Raw genomic sequence first — 17,061 nt, 5'->3', positions numbered from 1 at the left:
AGGTCCCTGGAGGTCCCTTCCAACTCTGTGATTCTGTGCCCTCCCCAGGCCCCCCCCCAAATCTCCAGGAATTTCCAACCCCCGAGTTGGCAACCCTGTAATTGCACCACTTCCAGTGAAGTACTTTTGAATAGACTAGACTCGCACATTCTACTTCAAGTGATCAGAGGGGGTTTCATAATCATATGCGTACGCCTTGATGATTTGCATGCCTGAATGTATCATCACACTTAATAATGGCAAAGATAGACCTTGCATATCACCTCAGCACACACTATTTTTTAAGTTAAGTCCGTTCACGTGGTTAGTTGGGGTCATCAGTGTTCATTTCTTGTGCATAGAGAAGTCACATCATAAGCCATAATCCTTTTTTTTTTTAGAGGTATGGTTTTAAGGTAGCATTGTTGGGCAGTGGTAGGCTGGATGACCTCTGGAGACCCCCTTGCTATCTCTTTGATACCTTCCACGTTTTAATCAGAACTGAGGAATCTCTGAGCATGAGCAGGCTGCACCCCATCCCGTGTCCCACTTGTGGATTAAAACCATGAGCTACACGCAGGCAGCTTTGCTTTTATCCACACACTGGCCCGTGTATAATTGAATCCGTTTATAAAACTGCTCTTTGAAATGTTAAACATCTTTCCCTTGAAGGTCTTTGCCATCAATCAGGCTTGCAAAGAGCCTCAAAGCAGAGGATGAGCTGAGGCTGCTGTAAGAAATCCTAAAGCAAACGTCCATCACTCTGGCCTCTGACATTTTCCTTCGGCAGAAAACAAGGATCTCACGGAAGGTCACCTCGTTGGATTATGTCAGCTTGTGCAGAGCGGGCCATGGCCTAGGCGTGGGTCCCCTAATTAGCAAGCAGGTTAAAGGCAAGCGCCCCTGGTTCAGGTTCTTCTCACAGGAGGGCTATCATTCCTTTCTCTGCATGATAGAATGGCTTGTGAAAATGTCAGCCTGAGAACTTAGACAGCATAATTCTTTCCAAGAAAGAGGGAGCTGAGGATCTTTCTGAGCATCTTTCCACCGATCAGCTAGGATTTTAAGCTCCTCTTCGCAAGTCTTAGTCACTAAATGTCTCCTGATACAGTTGTTTATTGTTACCTTTATAGTCCACCATATCCTGTTCACTCTGGATGTTAATTCTAATTTCATCCAGGCCGTGCCAGTGTTAACATTTATGTGAACTGGGAGCCCACCAACCATGCATATCGGGAGTGAACTATCTCTGGTTCACATGTACGGAGACAATACATGAACAGAAAATCCACACATTGTCTAGTTCATACAATACGATGATTGCATGTATTGGGTGCATCGCAGAGATTGGGCACACCTGAGAAATGTGGGCAGCAAGCTCCCGGTTTGCATGAATATAACATCTGCACAGGCCTGTGTACTCAGTGGCCACAAAGCCTTGGTGATGGGAATGGGTGGCTTTAGGGGCATCACAAGAGGGCAGGCGAAAATACAGCCTACGTCACGTTCCACTTGCAAACATTTCCTTGTTCCTGTCAGTCTGATTTTCCACATAACGAAGATCTCCCTCAGCATACATTTTCATTTGCCTTCTCCTTTCTCAGTCCATAAATTTAAAAAAGGAGGCACAAGGGACGTGCTGGTCTTCTTTTTTTCCCTTCAGCCGGTGTATTTTGTTCTCTTAATAGTCTTGATGTGAAGGAGGGACATGCTGCCATTTGAGGGGTAGCAGTGAAAGACGCCGCAGTGGTCTTTTTTACACCCCACGCCAGCAAGCGGTAGCCAATCACCACAGTCCATCAGAATTTTACGAAAGGATCTCTCTGGTGGCTCGTTATAGAAAAAGCCTGCCCTGCCCTGCATGGCCCAGGCTAGCTCGACTGCATTAGATCGTGGAAGCTAAGCAGGGTCAGCCCTGGTTAGTATTTGGATGGGAGACCGCCAAGGAAGTCCAGGGTCGTGACGCAGAGGCAGCCAATGGCAAAAACCACCTCTGAACATCTCTTGCCTTGAAACCCCATGAGGGGTCGCCAAAAATCAGCTGAGACTTGACCGGGGGGGGGACGACGACACAAAAAGCTTAAATAATGGTTGTGTTGGTGCCACAAGAGTGACACCTTTTGCAAGCAGATCCCAGTTGAGAAAGTTGGTAGAAGAATTGAGCTTCCCCAAATACATTTTAGCTCTCATTTAGGACTTTTCAGTTGGTGTAGTGGTTAGGGTTGCCAGCCGCCAGGTGGTAGCTGGCAGTCCCCTGGAAGTACAGTTGGTCTCCAGAAGACAGAGATCAGTTCCCCTGGAGAAAATGGCTGCTTTGGAAGGTGGACACTACAGTGCTATACCCCAAACACTGCCATCCTCAGGCTCCACTCCTAAAATCTCCAGATATTTCTCAACCCAGAACTACCAATCCTAGTAGTGGTTAGTGTGTCAGAATTTGGGAAACCAAGCTTCAGATCCCCACTCTTCCATGGAAGCCTGTTGGGTGACCTTGGAGCCAGTCACAGGCTGTTAGTATGCCCTTTCTCACAGGGTTGTTGTGAGGATAAGCTGGAGGAGAGGAGAACGATGTAAGCTAGTGTGGGCCCCCATTGGGAAGAAAGGCAGGATTTAAATGAAGTGGATTAAAAAAAATAAATGTGTAGACTGACTCTGAGTGAATGCAGCAGACCTGGGAACAATGAAGCAGGCAAGGTCGCCCTCAATAGTCAGAAAGGTCTTGTGAAAGGGAGTTTGTAGGAGCTCAGTGGGGCATAATCTTCTGAGCACAGGTGGCTTGGAATGTAAGGCCCAGACTTTCCCCTAGAGTACTATCTGCACTGTGTTCTCTCCTCAGAGACATGTTGAGGGGCCCTGTGATGTCTTGTGCACGGCTATTTTACTACCTGCCGCAGTGCTGCCCGGTTCCTGACTCAGTGCCCTCGTACACCATCTGGCTGTGACTGTCATAATTTTGTCATATAAGTTAAGAAGTGCTGACGCAAAGCCATAGAGCCTCCCACCACCCAAAATGGATGCCCTTTTCTAGGAACTGGGCTGTCGATTTCCCCACAACACCGTGCTTTTGCGCGCGTGTTTATCTTCGACCGAGTTGGGTCGGACGTCTGCCAGCCCAATATTATGCAGCCTCCAAAGTGTCAGGTTTAATCTCCTGAAGATGACAGAAGCAGTGAGGTCAGATGTGGAGAGCAGAACTCGTAAAGCTCTCGGAGATGTGTTTACAAGAGAGAGGTTTTATTTTCAGCGTTTGTGACAGAACATCCTGTGTGGAGCTTGACAAGGAACTCGGGGGAATGTCCGGATCCATTAGATGTGTTTCAGGCTTCTGTTGGAAGGATGCTGCCGCCAGTTTCCCACCAGCAAACTTTGTTCAAATAAGGACTCATCAAGGCCTCAGACAGGGCCTGAGGCAAAGAGAGGTGTGAGCTGCCATTAATACGGTTTTGCCTGAAAGCTAGAAATGTTGATATGAGTCCACAACAAACTGGCATTCCAGACAAGTAGCTGCAAAACAGACACTCTGTCGCAAGGGAACCTTCCATCCTCCAGAAGGACCATTTTCCTTGTTCTCCACATCCAGCATAGACCTCCTCCATCAGGTCACTCGTGTGACCTTGGGTCAATCATAAGTTCTTTCAGAGCTGTTCTCTCAAGGGCAGTTCTCAAGAGAGCTCTCTCAGCCCCACCTCCCTCACAGGGTGTCTGTTGTGATGAGGGGAGGGGAAATGGATTGTAGGCCTCTCTGAGACACCTTCGGGTAGTGAACGGTGGGGTATAAATCCAATTCTTCTTCTTCTTCAGAAAGGCTTTCAGAGAGCAGATGGCTGTAGTAGCTAAGAGCCAGTTTGGTGTAGTGGTGAAGAGTGATGGACTTTAATCTAGAGAGCTCGGTTGGATTCCCCACTCCTCCACATGGAGGCTGCTGGGTGATCTTGGGCCAGTCACTGTTCTCTCAGAACTCTCTCAGCCCCACCTACCCCACAAGCTGCCTGTAGTGGGGAGAGGAAGGGAAAGGCAATTGAAAGCTGCTTTGAGACTCCTTAAGGTAGAGAAAAGTGGGGTATAAAAGCCTAGTCGTCTTTTTCTAAGGTTGCCGTACTTCGGCTCTGGCTACCCAAAGAAGGGCTTTGCCTAGAATGCAAGGCACAGCCATCCGCTCACTTTTGCCAACCTGAACAACGTGAGAAAAGGGGAAGGGTGAAAATGTGATTGATTTATGAAAACTGGGCCGCAGGTGTGGTGAAAGAGTAAATCTTGTGACAGGTAAAAAAACCCCACAAAGTGCTTTCTTTCCAACCTCTAGCAGTGTCAGGAGCATTAAATAGTTGAATGGATTCAGCCAATGTGGTATAGTGGTTAAGAGTGTTCGAATCCCCACTAATACCATGGAAACATGGGTTCGAATCCCCACTAATACCATGGAAACTCGCTGGATGTCCTTGGGCCAGTCATTTTCTCTCAGCCTAATCCTACCTCACAGGGTTGTTGTGAAGATGAAATGCAGGAAAGGAGAATGGTATAAACTGCTTTGAGTCCCCATTGAGGAGAAAGGTCAGGTATAAATGAGGTACATAAATAAATGTAAAATTGGGGGCGGGGCACAGATCAGGAGGTAGATGGGGCAAGTGGATTGGTACAGAGTCCATTTCTGTCACCATGTCACTATAGCAAGGCACAAATCTAGCAAGAAGCAGGGCCTACTGTAGGGTGGGGTTTGCCTTGGGGCTCATCCACAAAGTATTTGATACAAAGCTCAGGTGGGAGGGGGTGGGAAAGACCAAAAGAGGAGCAAAGATCAGGACTTTGTGAACCCCACCACCATTTCCATGCATTTCTCTCATGAAAGGACAGTTTGGTGCTTCAAGTGAGATCGGAGGGGACTCTTGAACCGAAGGGGACTGAATAATTGGGGAAAGGTCCATTGGTATTCTTTATTTCTTTCTTATTGATTTCTTTGTGGTCCGAGTTCCAGAAATTATTGAAGCAGTAAGTTATAAATAAAGGAAACAACTGAACTGTTCCCCTGTTCAGTTTGTTATAAGGAAGGACCCTCATTTGGCGAGTGGCCAGAAGAGAGGAAAAACTGGTTATTCCTAAGGGATACCTGCCCAGTTAGCAAGTGAGCAATGTTGGGGTAAACAAAATCATCAGCCACACACGGGAGATTTGAAGACCAGCCCTTTTTTTGCAACAAAAGGTATGATTTCAGCACTGCCAGGAAAGGGAAGATTTGTGGGTTTGAAGAGAGAGAGTGGAGACTGGCTTCCCTTCCCCTCCGATATCAGTCTCCAAGAACCAAAGGAAGTCTGTGGAAATCACGTGGCCGCCTTGCCCGTTTGCTTCTGATTTAGCTTTGCGCCGTTAACAGCGGATCAGCGTGGGGCTTTTGTTTGACTGGTGATTGCTGTTGAAGGCTCTTAGAGGTGTGGTAAATCACCTTTCCAACCATCAGCACAATTTAGCATTGCTTGAGTGGGTATTTAAAAAGAAATACGGAGCTAATATTCAGGCAGTGGTTGAGGAAACTCTAGCGGTCAGGCTCCTAACAGCTAAGACATGCACGGGATCATAAATTAAACAAATTGGTGTCTTCACGGCTGTTTCTCCAAAGTGCTAATTATCTGGAATGAAGAATAAACCAACGGTCAGAAGACAGGAAACTTTGTGGGGAGGAGAAAGATCCCCTTTGCTTTCTAGGACTTGGTTAGGAGGCATGGAAACGTCCATGGGGAAGAAGACTCTTTGGTGCCTAGCAGGTCACATGGCCAGACCTATTCATGTGATGCTCAATTGCTCATATCCCCAGTCTTCATCTTCCACCAGTTTGTTATCGTAACCAAAAGAGAATGCTAATCCTTCTGACATTATTTAACAACATAACACTTTCCTTGCTGGGTTAAGCGAAGACCTGGCTTTCTGTTTCCTTCAGAAGACTTCCCCAATATAGGATATCAAACTGAAGTCCTCCTTTCTGTTTATCCCCTGTATTTATTATTCAAAGACACACGGTCTCCGTACACGAAGTTTCCATTTAATTATTACAGTTGACAGTCATTGACAGAGCTGTATCCTCTGCAGATTGTTAGTTAAGTTGGTTTATTAATACGGTCAACGACCAGCACAAATCACAATACACAATGCACAGTATGCCAAAATTATAAATAAATCGAAAACAATCCAATAAATAAATAGATGGGCTATGTAAAGTAACTTAAAATAGATAATTATAGATTAAAATAAATGCTGTTAAAAATGAGGTGTACTGCATAGAATATCTTTGCAGATTTTAGAGGCAGCTGCAAAAAAAACCTTGCACAAGAAGCTGTCTAATCCTTTGAAAAAGCTGTAAAAAATAGTGGTCATTACTGTCCCATGTGGTATCAGTGTTTCCTAAGTTAATTATGTTTTATGTGAGGGAAAAACTACTTCCTTAACCAGTTTCCATGGATGACTCTTGGTTTCTTGTGTTATGAGACTTCTTGTCTCCCATTATCAGTTTGCCTCTATTGTGTGCGACACAACATTTTGGGTCCATTAGAGCATACTCCTGGTTGTTGTGGTGTGAGATACCTAGGCCCAACCAGTGTGGCCTGTGTGAATTTACCGCTAGACTCAGAACATTATTGTTCTGCAATATGTGGAGATTTGGGGGAGGCTTAATGCTGATTTTTCAGCCAAGCTATAGTAATTTGGGGTTCACTGAAGACATCAATCTGTTGGGTTGGTTGAAACAGAGTAACCCAAACCATGATTTATTCTAACCGGGGTTAGTTTGTGAAACCAGGATCCACTCTTCCGTCACATTCTTTTTCTGAGGCAAGTTTTTAGCTCTTATAGCTATGAAAATATACTTGAAGTTATGTGGTATTTATTTATTTGTATATTTACCCCCCACTTTCCTCCCTGATAGAGACCCGTAGCAGCTTAAAGCATGAATCTTTGTTTTATCTTCACAACAACAGCCCTGGGAGGTTGGTTAGGCTAAGATCAAGCGACTGAGTGTATCTTGGATGGGGTAGTTTAAGAAGATCCCTGTGGTCAAGTGGTAAGTTAGGCTGCAAGAGGGTTACTGAATGAAACTTGGATGCGGTGATCAAGCAAGATTCCTGTAGTCAAGTAGCAGGGCTTTGTGGGCTGACACGTTGACTTTGAGAATCAGGATCTATAAAGCAATGTGGAAAGAACTGTGACATAAATTGGCACATGAGGGAAAATATAATGGAATGTGCATATTTTATACAGGGCCACAGAATCTGAGGATACAGGGGGTCCCCCCCCTTTAATAGTGTAGAGATACACAGTCAGTGGCAAACAGGGACAGATTTTTAAAGAGAATGCAGGAGAAACTTTGGAACCAACTGTGAAAGGCAGACGCATGTCTTGAAACACGCAGTGGACGCGTGCTGAGGAGCCAGAGGCAGATCGGACTGACTGGCACGTGTCTCCTGTGGTCAGACACGAGTCTGTCCTTCATGCTTTATGTGTTTACCACAGGAGAGCCGAGCGGGGCTGCGGCAAAATATGAAGCAGCTCTTATTCTTGGCTTGGCTGGGGTGTGGAGCAGGGCAGTGGAGGCTGTTAAATAGCCTTTTGTCTTAGCGGCTGGGGAAATGGCAAACAGCCTCATTAAGGAGGGATGCAGCCCATCGTGCAGCGAATTCTCTCTTTTGCTTTTGCTCTCTGAAGAGAAATGAGGTGGCAGTTGAAAAGGATATTGGAGTTTTGCCCCCATATTCGGAATAAAGAGTCAGACACGGAAGGTTGGCATGATCCGGGCCAAGGTCAGTGTTGACCCTTCCCCAGTCGCAGGACGCGGAGCCACCCCACCCCCAGCTTGAGCCAACCTGTGTGGCTCTCCGCTGGCAGGCACGACGAAAGACATGCCCTGGAGATCCAGCCCCAAGTCACAGAACTTAAGTGGCTGATCGATCCATGCAGTCCCCAAGGCAGTTTGCCATCTTTCCCCGGGTCGCCCAACCCAAAGGCTAATCTGGCCAAACTCCTCTCGCCTGAAGTAATTAATTGGTGCTCCCCTTAGCCGCATTTCCATTATCAGCCCCAATCCTGCCCACTAAAGTGACCAACCTAACAATCAGCACCACCTCGAGCCAATTCCACAGTCTGCTGATTAGTCGTAGGAGGTAGACGAAAAAGCATTCAGGGCTCAGGCCAATCAGCCCGGGATCAAAAATTCCTACCTGGCCCCAAACAAGAAAGGCAACCAGCCGTAGCCCACACAACAATCAGGGTGGGAGGGTGGGCCAAGCTCTTCGCAAGAACTGGTTGACCAAGGGCGGATCCGGCTGTTAAGTCACCGGCTCTGCCCCCTTGCGGGTCACGTAGATGACCAGGTTACGTGTCTCCCCTTCCTCCTTCAATGGAGTCAAAGGCGGCCCCTAGTGGTACCGCTGCGCCACCTGCTGGTAGGGCCAGATTGCCCCCATATTCGGAATAAAGAGTCAGACACGGAAGGTTGGCATGATCCGGGCCAAGGTCAGTGTTGACCCTTCCCCAGTCGCAGGACGCGGAGCCACCCCACCCCCAGCTTGAGCCAACCTGTGTGGCTCTCCGCCGGCAGGCACGACGAAAGACATGCCCTGGAGATCCAGCCCCAAGTCGCAGAACTTAAGCAGCAGATCGATCCATGCAGTCCCCAAGGCAGTTTGCCATCTTTCCCTGGGTCACCCAACCCAAAGGCTAATCTGGCCAAACTCCTCTCGCCTGAAGTAATTAATTGGTGCTCCCCTAATGACCTGCAGGTCCTCCATAGCCCGGAGAGTCAAGGTTTCCCCCTTGACAAACCCCAGTTCATGACCTCCCTGGTGCCCCACCGGCATGTCAGGGGGAAGGCGCATGGGCCCCAGGTCTTTACCGGCCAGGAACGCCACCAACCTGTCCAGGGAAGGAGCGTGGGCCCTTGAAACAACACAGGCAGGGGGCCTGCCCGGCGAGGGCCATGGCGCTCCCGCCATTCGATGGTGGCCCATTGACAGAGGCCCATCTGAGATCCCACACAGTTCTCCGTGCCCAGTGTGCTGCCCAAAAACACAGCTGTGACCACAGATAAGAACCTGCTTCCTCTCAATGGGCCCATTATGACCTAAGAAGGAAACAACAGTTAACCTACAGAAAAAACACATGAAGAGGAACGTGGGCGCACCTAGAATGGAAAAGACCATGTACACCCTAAGAGGAAGTAAAGCACCCCCGACTTATATAAAGCGGATAGGTGGCATCATCTTTAATGGGGTAATTAACCAGCCCTGCCTCGAGAACCCACAGGTTACTGGGGCTGGGACCCATTGCCAGGAGTTTGATTGCCTCCCCCCCCCCTTGCCTCTTCCACTCCCTCCTTGGTTGGGCCTTGGGGCAGTTGCCAAAGGAGTGCGGCCCGTCACAGAAGGGTCAGTCGTGACTGTTTTGGCATGTTTTCCTGCTACAAACCCCTTGCGCGCCAAACTCCCAGCACAGCAAGTGGGGCTGTACCTCCTGACCCGTGGCCTCGCTGGAACTGGCGGGGCCCACTGTGGCGGCAGTGGGCATGGACCCGCTGCCCAAGCCCATGGCAGAGGGGTGGATAGAAGAAAGGCAACCAGCCATAGCCCACACAACAATCAGGGTGGGAGAGTGGGCCAAGCTCTTCGCAAGAACTGGTTGATCCGGCTGTTAAGTCACCGGCTCCACCCCCTTTCGGGTCACATAGATGACCAGGTTACGTGTCTCCCATTCCTCCTTCAATGGAGTCAAAGGCAGCCCCTAGTGGTACCGCTGCGCCACCTGCTGGTAGGGCCGGATTGCATTGATAGGGAGAGCAGCTCCGGAGTGCAGACACATAAGCCACACTTTGTTCATTTAGAGGGGAACAGAAGCCCAGTGGAAACAGGACATCCTGGCTTAAGATGCTTCCCACGTCTTCGGCGTGACCTTTTTTCTTTCGTTCAAGAGGAAGAAGGCACAGGGGTCAAAGAATCGAGAGCATCTGCAGTAGCTCCACTTCTCCCTTACTTTCTCTGCAGCTTTGATTAATCCCTACGCTTCCAAAAACTGTTCTTTGAGGGGGAATGCTACACCCTTGCGCCAACACAACCCCCAAATGAGGCTCTGTTGCTCTTTGTCTAGACCTTAGAAGCAAATCTTGTGAGCCACAAGTGATCTTTTTTGAGGTGTTCAGTTTCCAATCAGATAACAACTCTTCAAGGATGTACCCCAAACTGTCAGGATCCCATAGGTCACTGGCGCTGAGGTAATTCAGAAGTAATTAATTCACCTCAGTCACACCCCGCAAAGAAAATAACATGTAGAAGCCTTTGCAGAGGCTGTGGATTTAAGGAGGCATTAAGATGTGGCACATTGGGATGAGGTGGAATTAAATTGTGACAGAAATGTAGAGATATGGCTTTGTTGTACAGCAAAGCTGTCTAGAATGTAAAATACCAGTTTTGGATGCCGAGTGCTCTCCAAATGGAAGTCTTCGGTTGTCTCTCTCATAGTGGAAGTAAATAGGAGTCTTGTGACACATTAAAGACTAACCAAGTTATATTTCAGCACAAGCGCTTGAGGACCAGAGCTGACTTCATCAGTTGCGTGAGGTTGATTCTCGCTGGGCAAGACAATTTATATATGTGGTTAACAGCACAAACCTGTCCATATTTACTCAGAAGTAAGACCTGCTGTTTTTAATGGGGCAAACTTCCAAATAATATAGAGTTGCCACCCTCCAGGTGGCACCTGGAGATCTCCCGCTATTACAGTTGATGTCTAGTCAACCAAGATCAGTTCCCCTGGAGAAAATGGATGCTTTGGAGGGTGGATCCAATGGCATTATGTCTTGCTGAGGTCCCTCCCCTCCCCTCCCCAACCCCAACCCCCTTCTCAGGCTCCATCTCCAAAATCTCCAGATATCTTTACCATTGAAATCTCAAGTCAGAGGAAGTGGCAAAATGAGATTTCCACTTGTAGGAGGCAAGATGAGATTTCCACTTGTAGGAGGCCCAGCTTCATTCCTTGCCCTTCAAGGCATATCCATTTTCACATACCTTTTCCATTTAACTGAGACTTTACTTGGGGGGGGGTCTCTCTCTCTCTCCTTCCCTTGTCTTCCCTTACCTCTTTACCATTTTACCACATAGATTTACATTTGAAACCTATGGCAGTACCGTGGTAGTTATTCTTTTCTAAAAAAAAATCCTATTTCTCATATTGTTCAGCACCTTCATAATACTTACTGTGGTTATTACCCAGAACTAACAAAATAGAAATAAATGAGACCAGCTAAGAACTGCAGAATTAACTATTCCAAAGCAGAGAAATTATGCAAATTTGCATAATTTACAGTATTTTTGTGGTTTGCAGAGTTGGGAGCAGATTTTTATTTTTAGTGTACTATACCTATAGCCTGTGGAGCTGCGGTGGCTCAAGTGGTTAAGACGCTGAACTGCAGGCTGTGGAAGGTCAGTAGTTCAGCAGTTCAAGACCCGGGTGCCGCAAGATGGGGTGAGCTCCCGTCTCTAGTTCCAGCTCCTGCCAACCTAGCAGTTCGAAAGCAAGAAATTGCAAGTAGATAAATAGGTACCACTTCGGTGGGAAGGTAACAGCGTTCCGTGCGCCTTGGTGTTTAGTCATGCCAGCCACATGACCACGGAAACGTCTTCGGACAGCGCTGGCTCTTCGGCTTTGAAACGGAGATGAGCACCGCAACCCTAGAGTCGGATTCGACTGGCTTTCGAGCAAGGGAACCTTTACCTTTACCTTTTACCTATAGCCTGCCAGTTGCTTTAAGTGAATTAGGGTGGAGACTTTCCCCTGGAACTGAAGTTCTGTGTGTTTCTGTGTGTGTACATATGTGCAGTACAGCTCTTTGAAGAAGCCGTGTATGCACACAAGTGTGTGACTTCAGTAAGAATCTGCCCTGTGGCCTGGTTGAATAAGTAGGGGTCTATACAGAGTCTACCTAAGGATTCCAGCAGAGGTGAAATGGGTCACTTTAGGGAGCAGAGCTTAGATAATGGAATCATTTCGTGAAGAAGACCTTGAGGAATTTCACATTACCTTTTTAAACTCATTTTGAAGCCGTTTTTGATCCGTTGTGCCATTTCACACATGGCTTTCCCCTTCCAGTAAAGAGCTGGATCTGAAGCGGTTTGCCATTTCAGACTGCACCGCTTTTTCCCTGCCATTTTTCGCCTGTGCGGGCGATCTCCGGCTTTTTTTTTTTTTTTTTTGGGAACGTTCGCTTTATAGCGCTATAGCACTATAACAAAACACTCCAGGCATTCCAATGGGGTTGATATAATGCTGTTCCATTATAAAGCGAACGTTCCCAAAAAAAGTCGGAGATCGCCCTGCGCGGGCGAAAAACGGCGGGAAGAAGAGCATGGGAACCGGGAGAGGAAACTGAAGACTACTTGGAAGTGGTTGACAGATAAAACGCTTCAGCCTCGTTTCCTAAACAGGACAGAAGCGTTTGTGTCTGAAATTACAAATATATTCCGGTAGGGAACCGGTTCTAAAACGGTTCTGTCTGAAATGACAGACCAGAAACCATTTGGGAACCGTTCCTCTTCCAGAATATATCGTCTGTCTGAAATTCCTCCTTGTCAAGTCCATGTTTTCTTGATAATAATTTGGGGAGTTTGGGACTGCCACAGGGGTCCTGCTGCTGCTGCTACGGAAGCTATTGTGCCATTTTAAGGGAAATACTTTAAAAGGAAAGCAAACTTTACATGTAACATATAATATAAATGGATGCGGTAAAAAGTACATAACAGATACTACAAGGATTTAAAGAACCCCCCCCCCAACTTGTATGTTTTCTGTATTTGTTTGTGTTTTGTATGTTGGTATGATAATAAACTAAAATTTACTCAGGAAAAAAAAAGGAAAGCAGAATGCAAATAAGACACCACAGTAGGTTAGTTTCAGGCAGTAGATACTTAACAGCACAACTCGGGATCACCATGAAGAGTATGTACAAGGGTTCCAAGCCAGTCAGAAAATGAGACTGGGAGCGAGGCTGGGGCTGAGATAGAGTGGTAATAAAATTTGGTAATTTTCTAGGTTTTCCCAGTTGCAGAGACATTTGCCTTCAGACTCATGTCCTAGAACTTGTTTGAGAAGGCCATCCAGCAGTGACAGTGAATGACTTCTTTATGTCTTTCTTCCCCTCAGGTTTTTACGAAATACGGAAAGTGCTACATGTTTAACTCAGGAGAAGATGGGCACCCTCTGCTGACCACTGTCAAGGGCGGGACGGGCAACGGCCTGGAGATCATGCTAGACATTCAGCAAGACGAGTACTTGCCGATATGGGGAGAAACAGGTAAGAGGGGGATGCGCAATGAAACAGAGAAGTCCAGTGACGGAGACTGCCAAAATTTGTTCCAGCAAAAGGTCTTGTGAGATTTTTATTCTTCATCACATGCAGAGGCTCAGTTTAGCTCTGACACTATTTAGCTACAATGCTCAGTTTGTGAAACTAGAATTAAGCTCGCAGATCATCACGCCAGTGAGGGCCGTAGCTATGGTGGGGCATTTCAGGGTCATGCCCCCTCAGTCGTAAACCACGCCCCACCCACCCCAAAAGGCAGGAGCACCAGCCGCACTCAGTTGCCTTGCTACAGGAGAAGGAGAGCTGGCCGGTGTGCTCTCCACTCTGCGGCAGAGAGTGTATCCCAGCCGGGTCTCCTTTCAGGCCAGGGCAGCGGGTGAGCGAGCCGAGTGGGTGGATCAGGCCAGCAGGCCTCTTTGCAGTGCGCCTGCACCAGGGGAGGAGTCGTGGTGGCTGGGTCACATGATCACATGACTCCTCCTTGCAAACCAAGGGTTGTGGCTTCCTTGATCGAGTCAAACCATGTCCTGTTGGATCTTCCTTTTCCCCCCACTGCCTTCAGCCTTTCCTAGCATTATTGTCTTTCCCAGGGAGTCTTGTCTTCTCATTATGTGACCAACATACAATAGCCTCAGTTTAGTTGTTGTAGCTTCTAGGGAGAGTTCAGGCTTGGTTTGATTTGACCTCAGCTAGCTGTAACCAGATTTCCATTTGAGCTACTATTTTCTGCTTCTAGCTGAGCTGTCAAGGTTCTTGCTGCCGTAAGGAAACTTTTTATGAAATACTCATTTCCCCTTCTTCACTTCTTTTGGAAATTGCCCAAGAAGGTCTGTTTTAACCATGTATGAGCGTCTGTTCGGAATTTTTTTAACAACTGGGCACTGCCATCCGATACGGTAAAAATATCTGGATATTTCATGTATCTCTAGTACATAGTGGAGCCTGTGGCTGTAATTTCTGTAGTTCTTGCTGGTGTGCAATACCATCTTTATAAGATCTTTACAGCATTCTCTTCCACTCCTAAATTTATGGAAGACTTTGCAGGCTTTTTACTTTCAACCAAACAGCTTCAGGGATATCCACTGAAAGATCTTTCTCCCTCCACTTGATTCTCTGTACCAAACTCCTGCTTTCCAATTCATTCAGAAGGCTTATAAATTTCTGCTATGAATCCCTTTGCTTTAACTGGCTGAGTTATGATCTGTGCAATTTTTTACTGGACAAAACTGCTTTTTGGATCAACCTCTGCATCTGAAGGTTTTACTGTCAAAGCTGTGGGGTCCTATGGCAGGCATCCTGCAGGTCAGATTGCAGGTTGTGTGCCACCCCTAAGAGTGCTTAAATGTCCTCCCAATCGTTAGAACTGGGTAGTCGCGAAGAACTAGTTCTCTGCCATTGCCTGCTGCATAGTACCTAGATTAGATGAATGGAGGACGGGTCTATCGGTGGCTGCTAGCCATGGTGACTCAGGGGAACCTCAACATCCAGAGGCACTAAACCTCTGAATCTCAGAGCCAGGAGGCAACATCAGGGAAAGGCCTCGGCCTCTGTGCCCTGTTGTTGGCCCTCCAGAGGAACTTTGTGGCCACTGTGTGAGACAGGATGCTGGACTAGATGGACCACTGGTCTGATCCAGCAGGGCTCTTCTGATGCTCTTTCCGGGGGAAGGCCTCTGCCTCTGTGCCCTGCTGTTTGCCCTCTGAAGGAACCTGCATGAGACAGGATGCTTAACTAGATGGAGCACTGGTCTGATCCAGCAGGGCTCTTGTGATATTCTTATCAGGGGAAGGCCTTGGCCTTTATGCCCTCATTTTGGCCCTCCAGAGGAACTGGTTGGCCACTGTGTGAGGCAGGATGCTGGACTAGATGGACCACTAGTCTGATATATTTATATATCTTTGATTTATCTTTGATCCAGCAGGGCTCTTCTGATGTTCTTAGCAGGGGCCTCTGTGCCTTGGCCTCTGTGCCCTTAGCCTCGGCCTCTGTGCCCTGTTGTTGGCCGTCCAGAGGAACTGGTTGGCCACTGTGTGAGGCAGGATGCTGGACTAGATGGACCATTGGTCTGATCCAGCAGGGCTCTTCTGATGCTCTTACCGGGGGAAGGCCTCAGCCTCTGTGCCCTGCTGTTGGCCCTCCAGAGGAACTGGTTGGCCACTGTGTGAGGCAGGATGCTGGACTAGATGGACCATTGGTCTGATCCAGCAGGGCTCTTCTGATGCTCTTACCGGGGGAAGGCCTCAGCCTCTGTGCCCTGCTGTTGGCCCTCCAGAGGAACTGGTTGGCCACTGTGTGAGGCAGGATGCTGGACTAGATGGACCATTGGTCTGATCCAGCAGGGCTCTTCTGATGCTCTTACCGGGGGAAGGCCTCAGCCTCTGTGCCCTGCTGTTGGCCCTCCAGAGGAACTGGTTGGCCACTGTGTGAGGCAGGATGCTGGACTAGATGGACCATTGGTCTGATCCAGCAGGGCTCTTCTGATGCTCTTACCGGGGGAAGGCCTCAGCCTCTGTGCCCTGCTGTTGGCCCTCCAGAGGAACTGGTTGGCCACTGTGTGAGGCAGGATGCTGGACTAGATGGACCATTGGTCTGATCCAGCAGGGCTCTTCTGATATTCATTTACTTCATTTATACCCCACCTTTCTCCCCAGTGGGGACCCAAAGTGGCTCACATATTCTCCTCCTTTATCTTCACAGCAACCCTGTGAGGTAGATTAGAGACTGGGTGAGCTACAAATTCTACTTTGTGAGCTACTGGCATTAAAGTTGTGAGCGAGTGACTTGGCTACGGCATAAATTGGTTTGCTCTGGAGCCATCCTTCCTGAGCTAAGTCAAAAATGTGTGAGCCAGAGGCTACAAAACTCTGTGCTTCCAGACCACCTGCCACCTTGACAGCACTCTAATCTGGGCCTCTGATGCTCCCTTGGGCATCCTCCATGCCCTGGTTGAAAGTCGCCGTCGTTGCGCCATGGAGAAGTCAAAACCGTGGCACGAATCCGTGTCTCCCACCTGGTTTCTGACTGGCACAGCAAGGCTTTGAAACGGGTCGAGGTGAATTGGTGCTTTCCAAACACGCACCCACTTTAATAGCCGGTATCAGCTGTACTGGTTGCTGTGGCAACACTTAATTCGGCTCTGGGATTTAAAAAAAGACAGAGAAAGAGTTCAAGGTGTCCAAATATTAGCATTCCAATGCCAGAGTGATTGTGGTACAAAATCCACTCAGACAGGCTCTGGTGCCTTAAAAGGAGAGGCCACCTTTCTAATCTGGGTTTGATTCCCCACTCCTCCACTTGCAGCTGCTGGATGACCTTGGGCAAGCTACAGTTCTGTCAGAGCTGTTCTCTCAAAGACAGATCTGGAAAGAGCTCTCTCAGCCCTGCCTACCTCCCAGGGTGTCTGTTGTGGGGAGGGGAAGGGAAAGGAGTTTGTAAGCCACTCTGAGACTCCGAGTGAAGGGCGAGGTATAAATCCAATCTCTTCTCTCTCCCGGGGGGTTTACACACCCACTTCTCAAAAGCAGGTACATAGCTACTGTGACATCAGTATGTGCAAAGGTTCTTTCCAGATAAGTGCAGATAAAGATAAAGTGCAGAATGTGTTATGGGGCAGCTTTTTGAGAATTCCCGCCACCCTTTAAAAATCCACCAAGTTTCTGTCCCTCATGGCAGGAAAAAAGACACTTAAAAGTGTGTTGAGTAGTGCCATGCTGAATTGTGAGAGTCTGAAAGATGGCTGTTAAGATTTCCAGTAG

General features: G+C 47.9%; 1 protein-coding gene across 1 annotated transcript in view; it reads left to right on the top strand.

Annotated features, from left to right (window-relative positions):
- Positions 1-13,297, top strand: part of LOC107111458 (acid-sensing ion channel 2-like) — a gene marked incomplete at both ends in the record, with an annotated part of 168,973 nt that extends 155,676 nt beyond the window's left edge. Inside the window, one exon of the mRNA XM_015412421.1 lies at positions 13,147-13,297. Coding sequence (XP_015267907.1) covers positions 13,147-13,297 — 151 coding nt within the window. The remainder of the gene's footprint in view (positions 1-13,146) is intronic.
- Between the last annotated feature and the right edge of the window lie 3,764 nt (positions 13,298-17,061).

Source organism: Gekko japonicus, unplaced genomic scaffold, assembly GCF_001447785.1.
Source record: "Gekko japonicus isolate JY-2015 unplaced genomic scaffold, Gekko_japonicus_V1.1 scaffold8, whole genome shotgun sequence".
Taxonomy (NCBI): Eukaryota; Metazoa; Chordata; class Lepidosauria; order Squamata; family Gekkonidae; genus Gekko; species Gekko japonicus.
This window is presented reverse-complemented; position numbering and strand designations above follow the sequence as displayed.